Source organism: Mycteria americana, chromosome 18, assembly GCF_035582795.1.
Source record: "Mycteria americana isolate JAX WOST 10 ecotype Jacksonville Zoo and Gardens chromosome 18, USCA_MyAme_1.0, whole genome shotgun sequence".
Lineage (NCBI taxonomy): Eukaryota > Metazoa > Chordata > Aves > Ciconiiformes > Ciconiidae > Mycteria > Mycteria americana.
Genome location: NC_134382.1, coordinates 3,173,150 through 3,193,949, shown reverse-complemented (window position 1 = coordinate 3,193,949; position 20,800 = coordinate 3,173,150). Strand labels below are relative to the sequence as shown.

The window sequence follows — 20,800 nt, the reverse complement described above, 5'->3', positions numbered from 1 at the left end:
CAAGGCTAGGAAAAAAAAGTAAAATACTCCTTTTCCCTTCTCCTCTCCCCCCCCTCCCCCCCGCAATTAATACCAGCACATCTTCAAATAAGTTAAAACGTCTCTTAAGTTTCGGTAGCACCAAATTCTATCCCTTCCCCTTCTTCTATCCCCACTTTGTAAACTTGAACACACTGGCCCAAGAGCATAGAAGGGTTTGGCAAAAATAGGCATCAGCCTTCCCTGTGCACACACAAAAAGCACACGCTTCCAAAAACCCCCTCCACCTCTCCCTCCTCTTGCAAAGCGTTACACGTCTGTGGGCATCTACATACCTTTAGTAGCTGCCATAATAGTTTCATCAGCGTCACAGATGGACATTGGGTTACAAAGCGCAGGAGAGCTAAAACAAATCCACAAAGTCCGTTTGGATAAGCGCTGTTTCACGACTGCGCCATACCAAATGCAGCATGTACCTCCTGTCCTGTGCACACGCACAGTCAATTCACTTCACAATCTGCTTTGCGCTGTACAGGGCGGTGATCTTAATGGCTTCTGCTTTTTATTTGTAACATTGGAGCTTATTCTAAAATTGTACATTTAAATAAAAACATTAATTTTAATCCAGTATGCATAATTAAAAGCTATCCTGTCCACACAATGCTAGGACGTTTTCTTTCTTTTAAAAAGGCCAAATCTAACGAGTGAAACAGAAGAGACAAGTTACTTTGGCTGCAAATAATTAAAAAATCTGGCTCAACATTCTGCTTGTACATTACGGTGTATAATTTAGATACGTCCTTTAAAAGAAAAGACACCCCAGTCAGCTACCTCTTCTGTAGTTACGTAGGAACAACAATACTCTTGGCTAGCAAAATGAGAAGAGCAAGATCTGCGTTTCCATCCGCTTGTTCCAAAGCCTCAAGAGCTTCCCGTGTGGTAAAACCAGCACCGAGGATCCGATCAACATCAGCTGCAGGGAAAGCAGGTGGTGGAGAAGCACCTGAGGTAAGTCCAGTATGGCCAGCTGGTGGGCTCAGCAGTGGTTCCTCACACCCACCCAATGGCCTCGGACCTTCAGGAGCAGAAGTGCTGCTTCTCCCAGGTGCTCCTGCGAACAGGCTCTGAGTATCTCGAGGTGCACCTTCATCCAAAGCAGGTATAGAGGAAACGGATGCGTTTTGCTCCAAAGTCGGACTAGTTGGACTCTGATAACCTTCTGCCAAAACCTCCACCTGCTCAGAGCTCTGTTGCTGGTCAGATGTCGCTGCAGAATTCACCACAACCAAATCACTCTTACCTGAAAACTTCTGAATCTCTAAAGCACCTTCTCCAAGAGCTGACTGCATGTGACCGACAGACCCAATGCTGATGTTCTCTATGCCAGAATCGCAAGGCTGTTTCCCCTCTGCTCTTCCACCTTCAGATCTCACCTTATGGAAGGAACAACTCTGTTCCTGGCTGGCTGGATCTGAGCCTTTCTCCTCATCTTCAGAAAGCCCCTTCTGTTGTGCTGCTGGTTCTCTGTGAACCATTTCCAGCTGAGAGACTTCTTCAGAGGCAAGGATTTTACATTCTCCTTTCTGACTGATAATCAAGAGCTTGTGCAGCTCTTTCAAGGCTGATGCTAGAGAGAAACATGGCTCTTCTGAAGGTCTTCCTGGATCCGTGTCCAGCTGATGGATGCTCGAGGGAGAAGAGCTGTCTTCAGCCGCCAAATCAGACAACTCATTATACTTTGCAGAAATTTCTCTAGTGCTTTCAGGCTGCGGGACATCACCGGTGGAAAGCGGATCACTCAAGGAGGATGCAGACTGCAGCGACTCCACCTCCATAGAAAAGGCGTCTGAGTTCAGGTCAGATACACTTCTGTTCTCAGCCTGCTGCTTCTGCTCACTTGCCAAGCTGTGTGCTTCAGCTACAGACTGCTCAACCACATCTACTTCCATGAAGGCTTCCGTATGCATATAGCTACAGGAGGCTGACATTTGGATACTCCCTTTTGCACAGGAAAGACCTGCTTTCTCCTGTCCATCTCCTCTCATTTCCGTAGGAGCATTTGCTGGCTGGCCGGCTTCTTCCACAACAGGTTTCTCAACCCCACCAACACTGCAAGGAGTTTCTGGGTCAATTGTCTCAGTTTGCTCCTCCAGATGTTCCTTGTCTGGTTCTTTGCATATCTGATGGTCTATGGGAAGCTCATGCTTTTGCTCCTGTTCTGAAGACAGGCATACATCTTTATTTTGCCCGTGCTTAGCAGCAGTGTCAACCAAACTATTTTCTTTTGTCACTTCCAAAGGATGGTCCTGTCTGCGGTCTTGTTCTTTAGCGTTACATTCCTTTAGACTGTCAGCAATAAATGTTTCTTTGAGTGTCTTCTGTGAAAGGCAAGCTGGATTGCAACAGGTTACCTCCCCTGTCTGGGGAGAAGGGTCGTTATTTGCCAAGGAAGCGTTATTGGAAAGATGCTGTAATAAGAGAGGATGTTCTTCTTCTGGGGTTATCTGGCATTCAGTTGAAGACTGAAAAGACTTGACGGCTCTAGGATCAATGGGCTCTGCGAGGCTAGATTCGGATGAGCAAATTGAAGCAGGGGCAGAGACAGAACGATCAAGTAATTGATTTGTGGGATTACAGATCTTGGAATTTAGTCCTGAAGACTGGACTGGATTTTGAAACCCATCAGAAGCTGGTAATGAGGGCATTTCCAGTGAGGTAGTTTCTTTGTCACTATTCTCTAACAGAAGACAGAAAGAAAGAAGTTGTTAGGACACACGAGAACCACTGTTCTCACTGTAGTAGCGAAAACTTTTAAACCGATGGCTATAAATACCTGGTCTGTGGCCCACTCCAGCTGCAGTAAACACACACTACATGCATCAAGGCTTCTGACGTTCTGTTTGGATTAGGAAACAAACACACCAAACTTGTGTTAGTGTTCAGAGCACACCACATGCATGGTTATAGTCCTGCGACCTCGCAGCTCCCCTCCCAACTGTCCATCAAGACAGCGTACGAGCAGCAGGAGCTCCTCACGTTTGCTGACTTCCAGGAGTTCTGCCTGGGAAATTCATTACATCAAGTAAAAAATAAATGCTGGAGAACAATTTAAAGGCTGTTCTGCACTATCTATGCTGCTGAGTGGTCCGTGGGTGATACTACACACTTGATAAAATATATGCAGCACAAGGCACGTGTTGAGCACCGTACTGGTTTGTTCTCCATACAGCTGAAGACATTCAGGAGCCATGTTTCAGGGAAAGGAGAATTAAGAGGGCATCACAATTCTTGGACTGTGCTCCCAGCAGCTATTGCCTTGCGATAGCTAGTGGCATCACAAGGAGGAGAAGGCGAGCAAACATCAGCTTGCTGCAGAAGGGAAGCATAAAGATCCTAGGGTGAAAGGCAGAAATCCCCCAAAGGAACTGCTGCCCGAGGCTGGGAAGAGCAAAGCAAAGGAAGAGACAGCCAGAAGTCAAACCCAGCTCACCGTTTCCTTCTCCACATGGAGAACAAATGAATTGCAGATCTCTATCAGTAGCACCAAACACTGGGTCTCATTATCAGAACAGATTAAATAAGTGAACTTATCTTGCTAATAGTCTAATCTTGCTAATGTATCAGCTCACATGCTCTCATTAAATCACTAACACGACCTTTGCTGTAAGAGCGCCTGTTCTTCCATTAAAGCCCTACTCTGCCCAGCATCAGACATCCGAACGGTGATCCAGATTTTGTGCTGCATGATTTGTTGCATTAGTTCCCTTTGCCTTTCCAAAGGCCTCCAAACTCAGTGGTCTTAAACATATACCACGTTTTACCTTAAGTCTTTCTCTTTTTACAGATACCCGGGTGTACTGGGGGACAGCTAACCATGCTCACATGTACAGCCAGGATTTCCTTTAAGTTCCACATCATGGAAGAAATCTACCTTTTTCACCTCAGCTACTTGTTTCTTTTATTTTCCATTACATAAAAATGGTGTGCTACATGCTGTGATACCACACCTCTGATCAATACACTTTGGTATAAAATACAGTAGCCCCTGCACAGAGCAATCCCTTCTGTTGGCTGCACACCTGGTCTTAATGCAGCTACAACAACTTGGCAATGCTGGAGTATTAAAAAGCCAGAATGATCTTACAGATTTTCAGACTGCTCATCTTTCATAAGGGTGGCAAAGAGGCTTGTGACACAGGCTACAGATGAAAACCAGAAGGATCCTTTTTTGTTTCTATGCGGTAGGATTACGTTCACGCTCTCTGCTCCCAAGCCAGTCCTTGAGAGAGGAAGCAGAACTGTCTTTTGACTCAGTGGATCAGTAATAAGGGCCTGATCAGTCAAACACATCAGGGATTTGCAGTCATTTAGACAGCAGAAGTAGCTGGTATTCTGCCAAGCACTTCTCAGCGTCATCCTTCCGAGACACCCTGGGAGGATGATGACAGTGGATCTACAGGAGCTGAATCCCAGCCCCATCAAGGATATCGATCCAGCTAACACTGGGAACAAACTCTTCTCCGCAAAGTGCACCATCAGGGATAAATTCCTCTCGTAGGAAAAGCCCGAGTTGCATACGTGGTGGCAGTGCCCTTCTTATATCGAGGCTGTCTGGATGAAAAGCTGTATATGGGGTTAGCTACCTGAATACGCTTCCTCCTAAAGCAACTGTAGTTTTGCTGCCAGTTTTGTAAATCCTCCATAATCACAAAATTGCTACCAATGGTGGTGGTGGGGAAAACACTGCATATTGGCAGAAAAGAGCAAGCTCGCAGACATACTTGAAGCAGAGGTGGAGGATCTAGATCACAGTAAAACATACCAGGACTCCACTACCACCTCAGCTGCCTTGCTGTAGGTGTTGAAACACCAGCAAGTCAGCTGACAGAAATCATGAGGCTTGCTAAAGTGGGCTTCAGGGGATTAAATAAAGCTCGAGAATAATCCAGGTGCATTCAGAATGAGAACTTTAATAGCCTACAGATGTACGCAGTGATTTCTGTTGTACCATCTACCAGAAGGCAGCAAAAATTCAAGCTGTTATGAAAGAACACAGGCCTTGCGGGGAGCTGAGCTTCCTCGGTCCTGCATTATGTTCTCTCCCTCTCCAGTTTCCCATTCTTTCACTTGGTTTTCCTGGTACCATCTAGCAGCAGCTAATAGTTTGGGAAGAGAGGAAGAGGGCGTACATTAATATTCTGCTATCTTAGGCTATAGCCTGTGAGCCAGAGACTTGTAACATGTCTAAGACTTACACACAATCTAAACAAGACCTACCTTAGTTTTGCGCATGGGTGTTCTACAAGAATTAAGTGAATACACAAAATGGATTTCCTATTCTCATAAATCTTTTACATTCCTCTAGGGCTCAGCATCAATGGAAAACGGTAGGCTGCTGATTAGTCTGAACAAAGCCACGTGGTCTTTAGAACTGTACTGGTACATAAGCAGCTTTGATTTAAGTCATTTTAGGCACTTTTCATTTTAAAGCACTCGACTAAAATGCTTTTATTGTAAAGACTCATATATTTTGGGCTGAGGTTTGCTTTTTATTTGACCCTTTCAGCAGAGAACTAAGTCCAACCAACTATGATGTCTGCAAAGTCTCATCCGAAATGGAGAGATATTGCAAAAACCAACCCAGGCTTCATCAGGCTCAAAGTTTTAACAGGAAAAGAACTAATATTTACATCTGCACATTTTCTCTGCCAGGTTATGTGAAGAGACATAAGCCCAAACTACCGAGTCTGACCTTTAGCTATGTCAAAACCTGACAGGGCAAGGTCAAATCTATGTTTGTGTTTCTCTCTACTTGCTGCAACTTAAGTTAATAAGCGTTCAAATTTGGCTTTAAAAATCAAACATGTAAACCATTTCTTGCTGATTCATTAAAGCCAGGCCTTCCTCTCCAGGTTTTTGCATCTCTGGAAAACTTACATTCTTAGAACAGAAGAAAATTGGTCAGAGAGAACAGTAAGTGCAGTCCTGTGCTCCCCTTAATGTAAACAACTTCATTATTTGCAAGAAAGTCACTGATTTCTCTTTGGACTACTAGGCAGCAATTGGGAAGTGCTAAAGAAAACATCAGTACATTACAACTGGTTATATAATACAGAGAGAGTTAAAGCTGGTTATCGCACTTCAATTTTAAATAGGAACATGCTAGAGTCTTAAAAAATTAGCACTAAAACTGTTGAAGAAATCAACTTTATCAGCTTAAACGTGACCCGGCAAAGAGTTTTGCATGTGTGTGGGAAGCAGAATCTTACTGCGTGCTTTCAGAGGAAAAATTAGCAGTAAAACTCAAAAGTCTCTATAAAACACTTGCATGTAAAATGTTATCTTTAAAAGTTTTGGAAAAGGCCTAAGGAATACACCTTGTGAGGTACTCACAGCTTCACTGTAATAGCAGGGGAAAAAAAATAATGAAGCTTTCCTTTAGTCAAAAGCATATGCTGAAGTTAAGGGAGGAGTTACGCAGAAAATCTGAGTTTCAGACAGTTTGGCTCATAGCTGGTTCAGATATTTTGGCATCTCCACTTAACTAAATTTTGCAGCTACCAAAACGCTCCATGGCCCAGTCAGTCTGCATTTGTGCAGCTTACAGATTCCAGAGGCACAGGGAACAAATGTATGGGGAGGGTGAAAATTCTCTTTGCAGATCACATTTAAGGCTGATGATATACATTAGGATGTGAATTCAGCTGCTGCTTTTGAAACTTAGAGCAACAGTAATCTTCAGTAAGAGAAGCAATTCACCTTCCAAGGGCACAAGCTCCATTCTAGGGAAAAAAAAAGCGCAAATAGTACTATTTCTAAAAATTGTCATGAACTTTTGTCCAGAGATTTGTACTTACTGCTACAGCTCCTCTATTTTTATATGCTGCAGCTATTAAGAACAGGATTTGCAGAAGACTCCACAAAGCTGTCCTTACCTGAGGCTGCTACAGTATCACACAACTGAACCATGTCCCTGACCAGGCACTACAACTCCACCCAGGTGAATGGGTGCCAGAGGCAACCATTTATCTCCACACCTTCGAAGGCCAAGAAACCAGAGCGGGTAGGACGTTGCAAGGAGAGCACAAATTAAACAGCAAGCACCCCCGAATGCCTTCATGCAGACAGATTTTACTGTACAGAAAGGAAGAGAGAAGTGCAATTAGAGGCCACGAGCAAGAATAAAGCCCCTTTCTCTCCACCATTTACTCGCTGATGCTGGATTAGACTGTATCTCCTAGGAGCTGAGAAGGGGGACTGCTGGCAGACATCCTGATGCACAGCAAGAAAACTATGCAGATTAATATTTCAACTGGGCTCCTCCTGGTACCTGCTTCCTCTACGGACTTCTGTATTGCTTCTGCTAGTTCCTGGTCTGCAATCTCCTCTGGCCGCATGTCTTCCCGCCCGGCCCCATAAGCCAGCCGGGCACACTCGGGGAGCTCGCCCTCCGGGAGGAAAGTGGTCTGCGAGCCAGTCGTGCCGATCACTAGTACATTCTTCTTGAGATCAATCGAACACTGTGAAAGAGCATCGAGACATCAGGGGCCTGCGTAAGAGCCAGTCAATTCCCGGAGAAAAAGGGGAAACAAGGTTAAACAATCCATTTCCAATGAGAACAGCTCATAGCAAGCTAAGCAAAGTGGGCCAAGAGCACCAGCTATAAGCAAAGGGCTCCGTATGACTTGATTTGTAATAAATCATTCAGTTGGAAAGCTCTGAGCATCTTTGATGAGAGCAAAAAACTTCAAGGAGCAGCCAGACACCCTATAGCTATCCATGATATATGTAGTGTATGTATTTCTTTCATAACTGGCTGGAAGATAATCCACTATCAACTCTCCCCAGAAAAATCCTAATAAATTCACAGGCATGGCATTTATGTTGCACTTAGCACTTAACTTGGAAGAGCCAGTAACTGTTTCAAAAGATACCTGATGCCTCTTCAGCATATCCAGTCCTAGAAGCATGTCCATGGGCTGCTCTTCAAGGATTGAGAAGGAGCACGCCAGGAAATCCCCTTCAATCTGGACCTGAGCTGAAATGCAAGGGAGATAAGTTACCACCTCGCAACGCTGTGGCGCAACAAATCTACTTTCTGCTCCTCCATCTCCTGGGAAAGGTCTGCACAAACCTGCTGGGTAAATCTGAAACCAGAGCTCTGAGGTACTGTTTGGGTCACAGAAAGTCTAGCCCTGTGCAAGCCCCAGGACTACCAAGCCTGCCTTGGTCTCAAGAAGTTAATTATTTTAAAAGCTGACCTGCTCTAGAGCCTTAAGTACTGCTTATCTAACCCTTCCCAGCTAGAGGAGCTGTGTACAGCTCGTTAGAGCACAAGTCGAAAAAGCAACAACAGTGAAGACAGTTGATTTTTCAGACAATAAGGACAATTGTCTCTCATCCAGAAAACCTGCACAAGAGCACAGACAGCCTTCTCTTCCCAAAGGAACATGAAACACTCCACTGTACTGGAACCCTTCCTGAGCAACTCATACTGCCCATCAGTCCCACCCCAAACAGGAAAGCTCCTGCTATCTCACATTAGCCCCATTTTTTGCACCCAGAGTGAACATATCCTCTGAGCTGAGGACTCCTTCACCTGAGAGTGTTAAGGTAATTCCATTAAAAAAGCATTAAATGAGACAGAAGCCAGACTACTGTGCCTGAGACAAATGAACATATTGCATATGCACTTTTATTTTACTCCGTGGGAGTTTTTAACAATTATAGCATTAAACCAGATACTCCTCAATGCCAAGATTGTGGGAAATGCAGTCAAACTGCTGCTAAAACTGCCCCAGGAAGAATGCCAGTACTTACCTAAGTGCACTCTGCCAATTATTTTCTGCGTCCCTACACCTTTAGCAATGCCAGCCCATCGCCGATCTACCAGCCTCATTATGTTGCACCTTTCAGCACAAGCTTGGCTCATGATGGTCATCTGGGCACCTACCAGCAATAGAATTGGTGTTAAATCCTGACAGCTCATCACAAATTAAAATTCTCTCCTGGAAGGGCTTAAGATCTTCCACTCAGCAGCCAGGAAACCACACTGCATCAGCAGCTGCATTAGGGCATAAAGGCTTCCTGTGAATCCCACTGCGTTGACTCGACTGTGTGTACACAGATCAGCACTGACAGTAAAGTACGTATTACTGTAGAGCTGGAATAACCCCAAGTACTTTCCCTTTAAGGCTGTGGATGAGAAGCACAGCATTAAAGGCATGCGAAATTCCCCCATCTGTAAAACGAGATAAGATACACACGTGGCAGAGACCTTTCTGGCATCGCAGCCCCAGAAATTCTCACAGGAGCCTTGATCTGGGGTGTTCAAGCACTCACGCGCGCTGCTTCTCACAACAATTTGCTCCGTTCGCCTTAAACAATGCCCGAGCTGCCCTCAGGTTTTAATTAGGTGTTTCAAAATCTTGTAATGCAGTGCTTTACTGTGGAATTTTTGGGCAAAACTTCCGGAGCATTTACAGTCTCCCTCAGTGAGGGAAAGGAGAGCACGGAGAAAGAGATGAAAATGGGGGCAATTCACCTGAGTCAACAAAGGCTTTCACTGGATGTCCATTGACTTTGCAGTTAATATACAGCATCACCACCTGGCCAAAACTCTCGGGGGCCTCTTCCATTGCTATTGTCATATTTTCTTCAATGTTTTGTTGCCTGAATTTAATGAAGAAGAGAGAGAAAAGCCAGACCTTCCATCAGCCAAACCTTATAAGCATCCCTCTGACTTACAAACAGAGCTGGTAATCCCACCCGCTGCAGCTCACTTTACAAACAGCATGTTTAAACCACAACAAAGACTGCTTCATTAGCTAAACATAGCCTTCTTAGCAGAGGGATTGCTAGTAATGATCTTGGCTTAATCCAGAGACACCAAGTCGCTCCCCAGCAGCCATGAAGACTGCTCCTTCCAACACCTTGCCTAACTCACACGACAGCACCCGACGACCTTCTGTTTGCAACAGCAACCTGTCACCACAGAGTTAACCTGGAGAACTTGTGAGCGAAAATCCTGTGTATTTATTAGTCACTCTAAAATAAAGTGCTGAGGGCACACGATGAAGATGTTGCCAGTAGCTACAATGCTGGAATCCCACACAGCAGCTGAACATTAAAATCCTCCAACGTTTCCCTGGTATCTTTCCTTTCCAAGCATAGGAAGGGAGGGAGGTGAGCAAAACGGCAGCGAGAACACCACCATGAGCACAAGCCCTCACTGCAAATTCAGAAACACATAAGAAACACTCTTCAAGAAGTCCATCACAGCCCCTACAGCAATCTTGGAAGTGGTAGGTATCTGTAGCGATTGCATCTGAAATAGCTTTATCTACCAAAAAGGGAAAAGGGCTTCCAATTTTGATGCCATTTCACTTTTTCGCCTCAGCAGGGGAAGGGGAAAAACCCCAAGCTCCTCTCTTATCCATCTCCTGTACTGTGGTAGCCTTCCCACAACAAGATGGGTAGGTGTGGTTTCTTGGTGCGGGAGGCAAACAGCTAACAGCATCCGAGACCTGGCTCGCTTGGGAGCTAAAGCACCCTGCTACCCCACTGCCAGTCTGTCCCGCTTCATGTACTTGTGAAACAAAGAGCCACACGTTGTCCTGTCTTCTATTATTTAAGCTTAAATCGGATATACAGTGGTTAATCTTCAGTTTGTTTTCTTGTCAAATCCATTATTCTGTTTTCTCTGTGCTTGACACTCTCCACTTGAAGGACAGAGACACGTCTCAAAAAATACGATGCTCACGATAGCTTCCAATCGATCTTGGGCAGAGCGCATCTAATAAAGCAAGGAGTTCAGAGAAACTAAGTGGGGTGTGAAATCTGGGGACTGCTAGATGCCCAGACTGTTCCCTAACAGCTGCACAGCCTTGGGCACATCACCTTTATCTGTCACCTCATCTATGGAGGAAGGAAAGCGTTCCTGTGCCTCCGAGCAATGTTTTGCTATCTACAAATGTGTATTTTTCTGCATTGCTAAGCTAAGCATTTATCTGGCACCAACACCTTGTCAGCCATAACGCAAGAATGACTCTTGTCACAAATGAGTTTTGGTTATGACCAACTATGAGCCTGTATCACAAAGACATTTCTTTATTGGGGGAAAAAAACACCAGTCATGTTTTGACTCAAGGATTTATCACTCAATTTAAGAAATCTAGCCTCAGCCCAATGCAATTACATTTGGATGACAGCAAGAGGAAGCAAGCGCTGATGAGCAGGACGTATTTCTACAGAACATCTCTTCTGACAGCAGTGATGTTCAGAGTCTGGAATTAGCCAGAGAGACAAAACAATTAGCAGTACGCGAAACCAAATCTCAAAGGCAGCTGGGAGAAATGACGCCACGTTGCTGTGCAGAGAGCTCAGCTTAGAGCCTTAACGCAGGCCCGGCTCTCCAGTTCAAAACATGCCTGAGACACCAAAGTGCCTCCTCTCAAGAGGATCTCGGCTAAGTGCTTTCCACAAGCACTCGTTTCAGAGCGGACCAGCTCAGACACCTCTGGGACACCACACACGTGGACAGCGGTGCTGGCACCTCACGATCTGTGCTCAAACTGGATACATCTAAAGGATGGGGTGTGCCTACATGTCCCCAATTCCCAACCTTCCCACGTGCAAAGGTGGCTCAGAGCATTGCCCTGGAAGCATCTTAAGGCAGGATCTAAACACACTCCTTGCATCCTCCAAGGAAAAAGCACCATGGATGAAACCACCCTGTGGAAAATAGCGCCATGAAGACCTCCAAAGCCTGCAAGTGACTTTGGTTTGCTACCTTATGTCTTCTTCTATCTTGGCCTGTGCCTCGAGATCAAAAGGGTCAGCTGAATAGAGTCGGATCCTCTCCTGCTCCCGCCGGGCTCGGTCCTGCTGTTGCTCCAGCAACACCCTGGTGAATTTCTCTGCAGTAACAAGGAGATACAGAAATGCTTTTTACTGGAAATTACTCTTACAGATCAAGTTCTGGCACAGCAAACTCTTCTTTTTATGCCAGCATGCACTCAGGGGTAGACTCAGCAGCACACGCAAAAAAGGCTTCATCTGAAGGCAGCGTGGATGGACCTCAAAGGATCGGTGGCAAACTTGGGAACCCAAACTTGGGAACCACTGAGATGAAAAGCAACTGGACAGAGCTCTTTCTCCTTGTGTCTGCTACCCAAACCCAGCACAAACTCCATTTCTTTGCATGTACATTTTTATATGGAAGAAAAATGGAAAAAATGTGAAGACAATATTTAAAACAAAGAGCTGCCATTAAAACAGGAATTCATTCTTCTATTGCAGCAAGAATTGCCTACACAATACTCAAAAAAAACCAGCTGCAAAACCAGCAGATAAATGAGATCCGAAGCAGAAATCAGGACTATAGAACTCGCACAATTCAAACGCGAAGCTTGAGTGCATGTGTATTTTGAAAAAGCTTTAGACAGAGATAGAAGCAAGATTTCATAGCTCTCAGTAAGATGGCCCATCATCTACAAGAACAGCTTGCAAAATCTATCACGTTTTACACACAGCAATCCCTGGTAAAATAACAGCCTGTAGATCCAGCAAAGAGCAAACGCAAAATTGTAAGACATAAAAAGGCTAACAACAAAACTTACTTCAAACCCAAGCAACATAGGCAAAGACAGAGACATTATAATCCCTGAAGCCGAATGCCTACCACTGAAATCAAGAGGTCCTAGGCGGGACACCTGCTCCACAAAGTCTAGCCACATGTTTTAAGGACACAGATTTTAGATCCCCACTTTTTGGATGGCCTCTGGCTATTTTTTACTACTTGGATGCAATCACATACGTTCCCAAAAGGACTTGGCAATAAATTAAGTTCTGTAAACACAGCAGGTTGTGGGTTTGCTTCCAGAAATGCAGTTCCCATGAAGAAGCTCTCTGGCTCAAAGGCTGTTACATGTTGAAGAAGGCATCGGATATGTTTTCTTTTCTGTTTTGTTGGGGTTTTGGTTTGGGGTTTTTTTTGGTGTTTTTTTTTTTTTTTTAATTAGGCTTCTGTATAGCAGGTGCCTTCTAAAGTGCTTGCAGAGCACCCAGCACAGTCACATGGCACATATCTATGTGTATACTTGGGCATCAGAGCCAGACCTGAACTGGATCTGTGCCCAAATGCCGACAGTAGCAGTACAGAACGGTGAGAGCATAACCAGATCAAACCACTTCCTTCTGACAGCCCACTGCGGCGATTTGGGACTAAAAATGCACTTCTGATGCAAAGTTTAATGTGCACAAGACAAGACAGATCAGCAGATGAGCCAGTTCTGGGTGTCTTGGGCTTAACCTCTCCTTTTCTGTGCCAAGAGCAGCACATCTTCTCAAGGTGATTGGGAAAAACTCCCGCACAATGGACACAGCGCTTGCAAGAAGCGTGAAGAAGCTTGAGAGCGCAAAGGACATGGTTTTAACTCTGGATATGAACTAAAGTCAGAATTAAAAAATGAAATAGGCTGACAATATCCATGCGAGTTCCTTTCTAGCTTCCTTCGACAGAGAGCAATCACTAGGATGTAACCTTGAAAGTGGAAAAAGAAGTCTCCTGCTAGAAGCTCCTTCTCTTCATTCATTTCCCCAAACTCAACAGGACTTATTTCCTAACTAAACATCTTGCAGAGGTTTAGAAGCACATCTTCTGATGCCCAGAACACCACCCTGTTTTCATACTGAAAGGACACTAGAGTTCAAAGCTTTCATCACACAAAGAATGAGGGACCAACATCAGCTACTCACCTGCAGAGGAAGTGAAGGACATGCGACTGGGCTTCAACTGTCCCCAAAATGCATGAAAACTTTCAAGATTAACAGAAACTTAAACATTTATGACTATTCCTATTGAAAAAGCTCCCTAAAGACACTATTTGCTTGTTCCTTTTCCTCTCCCCTTCTGACGTCCACTTCCATAGCAGCTAATCATTACGGACAGAGCTGGTTTTATAGTGTACTGCTCTCTACTGAGGTCTCAGTGGGCTCTGGGATGCAGCAAACGCAACACCATTATTGGAAAACGTGCATTCGGTGAGTCTTAGCATAAAAAATCAGGAGCTGAGCCACTTGTCTTCACAGACACTCGACTTATCTGTGCATCTGATACTTCAAAGTAGAGGACAGAGGATATTAAAAAAGCCAAGCAGGAGAAATATGCCCAACTTGCCAGAAACAGTCTTGTTAGAAGGAGAGGAACTCTGCCTTGAGTACTCCCAACTGGCACCTTTTATCAGCATCACCAATGAGTTGGCAGCGAACATCCCAGCTAGTTAAAAACCTGTGGCTGCCTTTTATTAGAATGGAGCTCAAACACATTTAAAACCACCTCCTGCAGGTTAAAAACCCAACTTACCGAGGTCTCCACTGAGCAACGCCTCTGCCAAGGGCGGATTGCGCTCCTTCAGCAGGGACAGCTCGTGGGGATTCGCAAGCAACATCTCTCGTAGCAGTGCCGGATTGTCCAAACCCTGAGGGAACGAAGGTGCATCGGGAGGTGACGGGCGAAGACGCTGTGCTGGTGGCTGATGCTGCTGAGTAGAGGTCCCAGGAACCGCAATGCTGCTGAAGTCTATCCTCGGCAGACCTTGGGGGAAAAGAGGTCAGAGGTGTCAGCGCTTCATGTTTACAATTCTGCTTGAAAAACGCAGTGCAAAAACCACAGGAAGGATGCGCTGCTCTTAATGCTACACTATTAGACCGGATTCTGTGAACAGCAATGCGTGTCGGAAGCACGGCCACGTACTCAGGTTACTGGGTTAGGAATGCTAGCACGTATTTATGTAACCGGTCTAGCCTTCTATCTGGCCCATTTTTTATCCCCTGAAATGCACTTACTGAATCGCAGACTGGTTATTTCCAGCTTCATAAGTGTGAATACCACACGGAAGGATCGCAAGGCTAAACCCAGTATCTCTAAGGCACTTCTGAATCTCTCGGATTAAAAAAAAAGCACAGGGGGAGAAAAAAAAGTAACATCTCTGCAGACCTGCATTGCAGGTACCCATCCTCCAGCTGAGGCAGAAGGATGAAGACCTCAAGCCACGCTCCCACACCCTTCTCAGCCAGCAGTACCCTTCTTTTCCAGCGATATTTTATGATGGGGATTTGCTAGGAATCGCTGCAGAAGGCAGGACAGAGGAGCAGGGCTCCACTCAGACGTTATCCGAGAAGTCTTTCGCATGTATGCACGATTGCGTAACTGGGTTTGTCAAGATGCGGCTTCTCTGGGTATTTCTCACAGTACAGATTCAGAGCGCACATCCCAACAGCCTTTTAATGTGTCTGAGCCGCACAGACCGCATATTATTGCGCCATTACACCAAGCGGGAAGGGAACCGGCGGTTGTATGAAAATTCACGTCTTTACAAAAACTGCTGTTCTGAACCAGTTACCTTCCTCGCTTTCTCTGTATTTCCCCAAAAGAACAGTAAAATGGTATTAGCTTCCTTGGAATAAAAAAAAAACATTAAATAACAAGCCCTTTAGCTAATTTTAAAAGCCCCTTGCCTCATCGCTAGCCGCCCTCCCTAAGTGTTTTGCCCAGCGAGGTACTAAAGGAGACTGACAAGAGATGGAGTTGGTGTTTGATAAATACCGAGATCTTTGTACGCTCAGAGCAAAAGTTAGCAGAAATCCTTTCTCACCTGGGAAACGGATGGAGGGCCGTGGCTCTACAGTCTCTTTCTGTCGCAAAATCACCACATCCCCGTCTTTCAGGCCATAGGAGGCCAAAGATCTGTTGTTGTCAGTTAGAGGCCGCTCCGCATAGACTATCTGTTCACGGAGAGAGTGCAATGAAAAACACCAGCCATGACAAAGCAGACAACATCTTGCTTTTTTTAGTTTTATTTTTTTAGGAAAGCGTTCTGGTAAATCTTCTGGACCCATCTCAAGCTTCAGAAAGGAAGGTGTGCAATTCTCACCACGGGTGTGGGCACGCCCTGCCAAAGCAACTCTATCTCAGGCACAGAAAGACCTCATCAAGTAAGTGGTTGGACGACGACACAGAGCTGGTCTTACCGAGACCCGGCAGTGGTTTCTCGAAACCCAGCATCTCGGAGAAGGGCTGGTCTCTCTTAATTAGAGGCCAAGATTTTTAACGGAAAGCAAGCCTTGCACCAGGGCTGTTTGCCACACGTTTCCAAAATCCAACCTCTATGATTACACAACTCCCCCCAACTTGGCACCTATTGACCAAGGACCAACTGCGTGCACGCAGGCAGCATCGATGAGGAGTGATCCACGGATGATCCAGGCCAGTATCTATGATCTCTGCCTTTTCCCACAACACGGTTCCCCAGAATAACCAGTTTTACAGGGACCTCAATGATTAGCTCAGTGATTTCCAGTTTACTTCAGTGATGTAACTCTATCCAGACTTGAAGGTTCAGCACCCAAAGACACCACTCCCGAGACTGCAGTCAGCCCATGGCAGGGAATGAACTTCTTTTGACTATAAAACACAAAGTCACATCATTTTCTATTATGATAATCTGACTTAACAAGGGGTCCACAGGTTAAACGTAAAAACATATTGAGATAAAAAATGAATAATCACCATGGGAACACTTCTGTTAACATTAGATCTGTAATATCTACAGATGTCCTAAATTACAGGAAGCAAGAAAAATAAAATAAAGATGGGCTTTATGGGAATAAAAGTTCCCAGAAACAGTATCTGCTAAACATTAAGGGTTCTGTGCCTTCATTGGAGCACAGTGAGACTAGGCAGATCAGTTCAACAGCCTCCTTCCCCTGGCAGGAGTCCAAAGCAAGAAACGCCGGAGAACTCAGCCTAAACCCCTTGGGCATACGATCAAATTTCACGTTTACCACCTAGTTTAGCAAGACCCGCGTCTCTCTGAGTCTGGAAAAGGCCGGTTCAGCAACAACAGGTTTGCTGCAGGTCGGGACTGGCAGAGCTGTGTGGGAGAAGCTTTCGCAGTCCTTGCCTGGATGGGCTACGGCTCTACCCAATGCTATCGCAAGTAGCAGATCCAAGAAGAAGATCCAAAAAAACCCAATTACTATGCGTCTTAAGGTCTGGAAGACGCTACAGACTTTCACTACTTTACTGCAGCAGCTCAGAAATATTACACTAGTGGACTCTAACAGCGGAGATCCATCGTCAGCAGTGGTACCAAAGACAAGACTGAAAAAGCAAAATTACCAAGAACCCCGTGCGACAGCAGAGTCATCAGGATTAGAGAAACACACGTGATTGATTACAAACAAGCACGAGCTTCCTACCTTCTCATTAACGACACACTTAACAACCTCAGCGGTATTGCACCAGCCTGGGTCCCTTCCAAAGCAAACACGGGTGTGTTTGCAAGCTATATTAAGGCACGCGGTCTCTACTGCGATGGCTTGCAAGACACTACTGGCATAATTAAGGTCAGCTTGCGATGGGAAGAGTCCCAGTGCATCCTCTCACGTTACTGGACGCGTCCCGCCTGGTCTGACTCAGTAACGCCACTGCCCGCAGAGAAAGCAAGCTTGTAATAAATCCGAGCTGCACGCGCAAATCTTAAATGGCAGTTTCCCTGCGCAGACACTCTGGAAGAGACAAGTTAATCAGTTTAAGTGAGGCTTTACCTCTGTCATCTTGCTGGGATTGGATTTATGAGCATTCGGCCTTAACACCTCAGACAATGAATTAAGCGCCCAGCGCTCACTCTACATCCATTAGCAGCACGGCTTAATACGCTTTTGACCCATTCCGCTCTGCTGTTAGAACAAACTGATTTAATTTTGCTGCATTTTGTAGAATATTTGATTTGTAGATTTGTAGAATATTTTAGAAGGCGAGCTTGTAGGCTGGCCAGGTACCGGACACGGGCTCTTTGGGGGGGTGACCTGGGCAGGGATGCACCGAGACCGCACAACGGTTGGATTTTGCATGATGCCATAGGGTAGACGCAAGTTCCTTGCGTCCTTATGGAGCAAGGAACCCAAATCAAGAGCGCTAGACCAGCAACCATAAATCAATCCAAACCCAGAACCCGTTAAATCTTCCTAAGAACAGCCAAGGACAGGAAAGGCATGGCGCGAAAAGAAAGAGAAACAAAGGAAATTAACGGTGCTGCCAGAAGAACGCGGTTCTACCGAGAGCCTCCGCATCTCCTCTCCAGAAAAGCCACCGCCTCGACGTGTGGAGGAAACCACAGCAAGCCGAGCTGTTTCCCCTCTCCTCGCCCAGCTCCTCTTGTCACCGCACCCTGCCAGCAGCCGTCCCCGTTATCTCACACCGCCCTCCACACCTTGCGGCCACAGCCATCCCTCGGAAACTTTGCAGCCCCCTGCTCACCTCCACCCCAAACTGCAGCACCCGGAATTGATTTCACAAAACAGCAGAGAACAGGGCTGGGATTAACCCTCCTCCACACACCGCAGCGGTTCACTCCACCCTGCGCAGCCCTTGCTATTAAATTCATCCTCTCTTTTGTGCCACCATGACACCTTTAACACAATGTATGCCTTGGTTATGGAAAAATGGCAGTAACCCACCAAGTTTGGTAAACGTAATACTGCCTATTTGTGGAGGATGGTTCGAGCACGCAAAAGCCTTCTACACAACCAGCTGCTTCACCGATAACTTGTATTTTTATAACTCTCCCCCCACTGAAGGTCCTCGAAACACTTCATAAACACCGGGCAGAAAAGCAGAGAAAGGAACAATAAATACGTGGCTAGAAAACGTTAAAAAGAAGGAAGCAAGATGATGCATAAACGGCAGATGGGCGAGCAGAAGGAAAGCAGAGGTGGTTACAAAAAGCACAGCACTGATCCCCGTTACCTGCGGCTGATATAATCGCTAAACACCCCAGCAGTTTAACTGCGGTGGAGCAAAAACTCAAAGCAAGGGAAGTCCCGGCAAAATATAAAGCAGAAAAATCCGTGAACTCTCATTATCCTGAAATAGACCCAGAGCTGGCAGGTTACCCTGACGCAAGGGGGACAAAGCTGACGACGAGGAGTTTAGACTCCACGTGCCTGGAGATACCAAAGCCACCGAAGGCTCGCAGTGCCACACGTAGAGGTTGTCCCCGCTACTGGCTGCGAATCTGGGTGCCTTGCTGGGGGCTGCGACACAGACACCGGGGGTGTGCCGGAGCGTAGCAGATGGGAACCTTTATATGAGGTGGTTTCTCGCTTCCTACCAAAAATCAAGAGTTTTTCCCCTAACGGAAAATCCACCTAAACTTGATTTTCTAGCCCTGCTTTGGAGACCGCTTCCTCCTCAAAACCAACCTCTCATCCCAAAATAAAAGGCTCACCAAAGGCAGAGATAAAGCAAAACGCCGCGGGTGAAGCGTCGGGAACCTGCTCGGTGAGGGAACACGTCCACCTCGAGGGCTACCGGTTCAGCTGTTTTTCCATCGCTGACTAATATTTGCTTGACTAGAAAAATACTTCAGGAATTTGGACTAGGAAAAGGCTCAGGAAGCAAAAGCCATCGCCACAAAACTCCGCAAACTCTGCCAGAAAAGGAGCTGACATCGCCCTGTCCAACAACGTGTCGCCCCGCTGATAAACAGATAGAAATTGAAAAAAAAAGTGGGACTGAACCCAAAACAGTGAGTAAACCCCAGACGGACGGACAGACGGAGGAGAGCCGCCCCCACGCCGCAGCCTGCCGTGGGTTTTGGCACGCTCGCGACGAGTGAGCCCCGAATTCGGGCCGGAGGGGATCTTTGCTGGGGGACACCAGGCGGATGCGCCCTTCGGTCCCCACACCTGTAACAAAAAAAAAAGGGGGGAAAAAGCCTCAATCTTCCCTTTCCGCCCCAGACGCGGGCAGGAATTTGGGATGATAAATAAGCCCCTTCCCGAACGTTTCAGCCTCGTTCCCTGGGGTCTGAGGAGACCGCGGGCAGCCACCTTCCCCGCTCTCCCACTCGCGTTCCTCTCGCTCCCAATCCTTCCTCACTAAAACCCCAAATTCCTCTGAAAACTCAATAAAAAAACCCAAAACATGTTATTCTCCTTTTCAGCTCCACCGCGGGAGGAGACCAAGCCCTTCCCGGAGGAAGCCGCGTAAGACATCGGGCCATCGGGGACCCGCAGCCCTCCCCCGAGGGGCAGAGGAGGATTTTGAGGGAAAAGGGACGCGTTTCTCCCCAAAACCGCGGGGAGGGACCCCCCCCCCGATAACCCCCAAACTCCGGGATCCGGCGGGGCGGAGGCCCCGGGGGCTGAAGGGGAGACCCCAACCCCGCGGTGGGGGGGTAACGACCGGGCCCTCCCCCGGTCCTCGGGGGGAGCCCGTCGGCGGGCAGGGCCTGACCTGGCTCTCGGCCGCCGGGATACCGGACTCCAGCTCGCAGAGAGCGCGGAAGTTTTGCAGTTCGAAGTCGGCGTCCACCTGCAGGGAGAAGGTGAGCTCGCTGCGGTCGCGGCGCAGGCAGAACACGGTGAGCAGCATGGCCGACCCGCCGCCGCCGCCACCGGCCCCGCCGCCGCCAAGTGCCGCCGCCGCCGTCAAGCGCCGCCGTCGCAAAGCGCCCGCCCCGCCGGGTCAGGGGCCGGCCGTCAATCAGGGACGCTCGACCAATCGGTGGGCGCCTGGCGGGAGGGGGGGGCGCCCCTCTCCCCCTGCGGCGGCACGTGGGCGGGGCCCGTGCCCCGGGGGTCCCCGCGCCCCAAGCCCCGCCCCCCGCTCGCCCCCGCAGCCCTCGGGGCAGGGACGCAGGGGACCCCAGCGCCCTTTCCCTCTCTGCCTCCCCGAAGCAGCCCCGGCGCGCCCCGAAAGCCGCTCGCTCCCTCCCCCGCCCCGCCCCGGCTTTCTTGGGACCGCGTCTCCCGG

General features: G+C 47.2%; 1 protein-coding gene across 3 annotated transcripts; it reads right to left on the bottom strand.

The window, feature by feature from the left end:
- Positions 1-519: 519 nt before the first annotated feature.
- On the bottom strand, positions 520-20,479 carry DDI2 (DDI proteasomal shuttling factor 2). 3 transcript variants are annotated; one of them, XM_075520597.1, is made up of 10 exons: positions 20,282-20,479; positions 15,636-15,765; positions 14,345-14,575; positions 11,771-11,897; positions 9,524-9,651; positions 8,800-8,928; positions 7,914-8,017; positions 7,310-7,499; positions 2,813-2,875; positions 2,578-2,716 (listed from the first exon to the last, which is right to left on the bottom strand). In XM_075520597.1, the coding sequence occupies exons 1-9, from the start codon at positions 20,417-20,419 to the stop codon at positions 2,859-2,861; spliced, it is 1,194 nt and encodes a 397-aa protein (XP_075376712.1). In that variant the 5' UTR covers positions 20,420-20,479; the 3' UTR covers positions 2,578-2,716; positions 2,813-2,858. The 3 variants fall into 3 exon arrangements, with proteins under 3 accessions (XP_075376710.1, XP_075376712.1, XP_075376711.1); XM_075520596.1 differs by lacking the exons at positions 2,578-2,716; positions 2,813-2,875 and adding an exon at positions 4,939-5,135; XM_075520595.1 differs by lacking the exons at positions 7,914-8,017; positions 8,800-8,928; positions 9,524-9,651; ... (2 more) ...; positions 15,636-15,765; positions 20,282-20,479 and having other exon boundaries at positions 520-2,716; positions 7,310-7,388.
- Between the last annotated feature and the right edge of the window lie 321 nt (positions 20,480-20,800).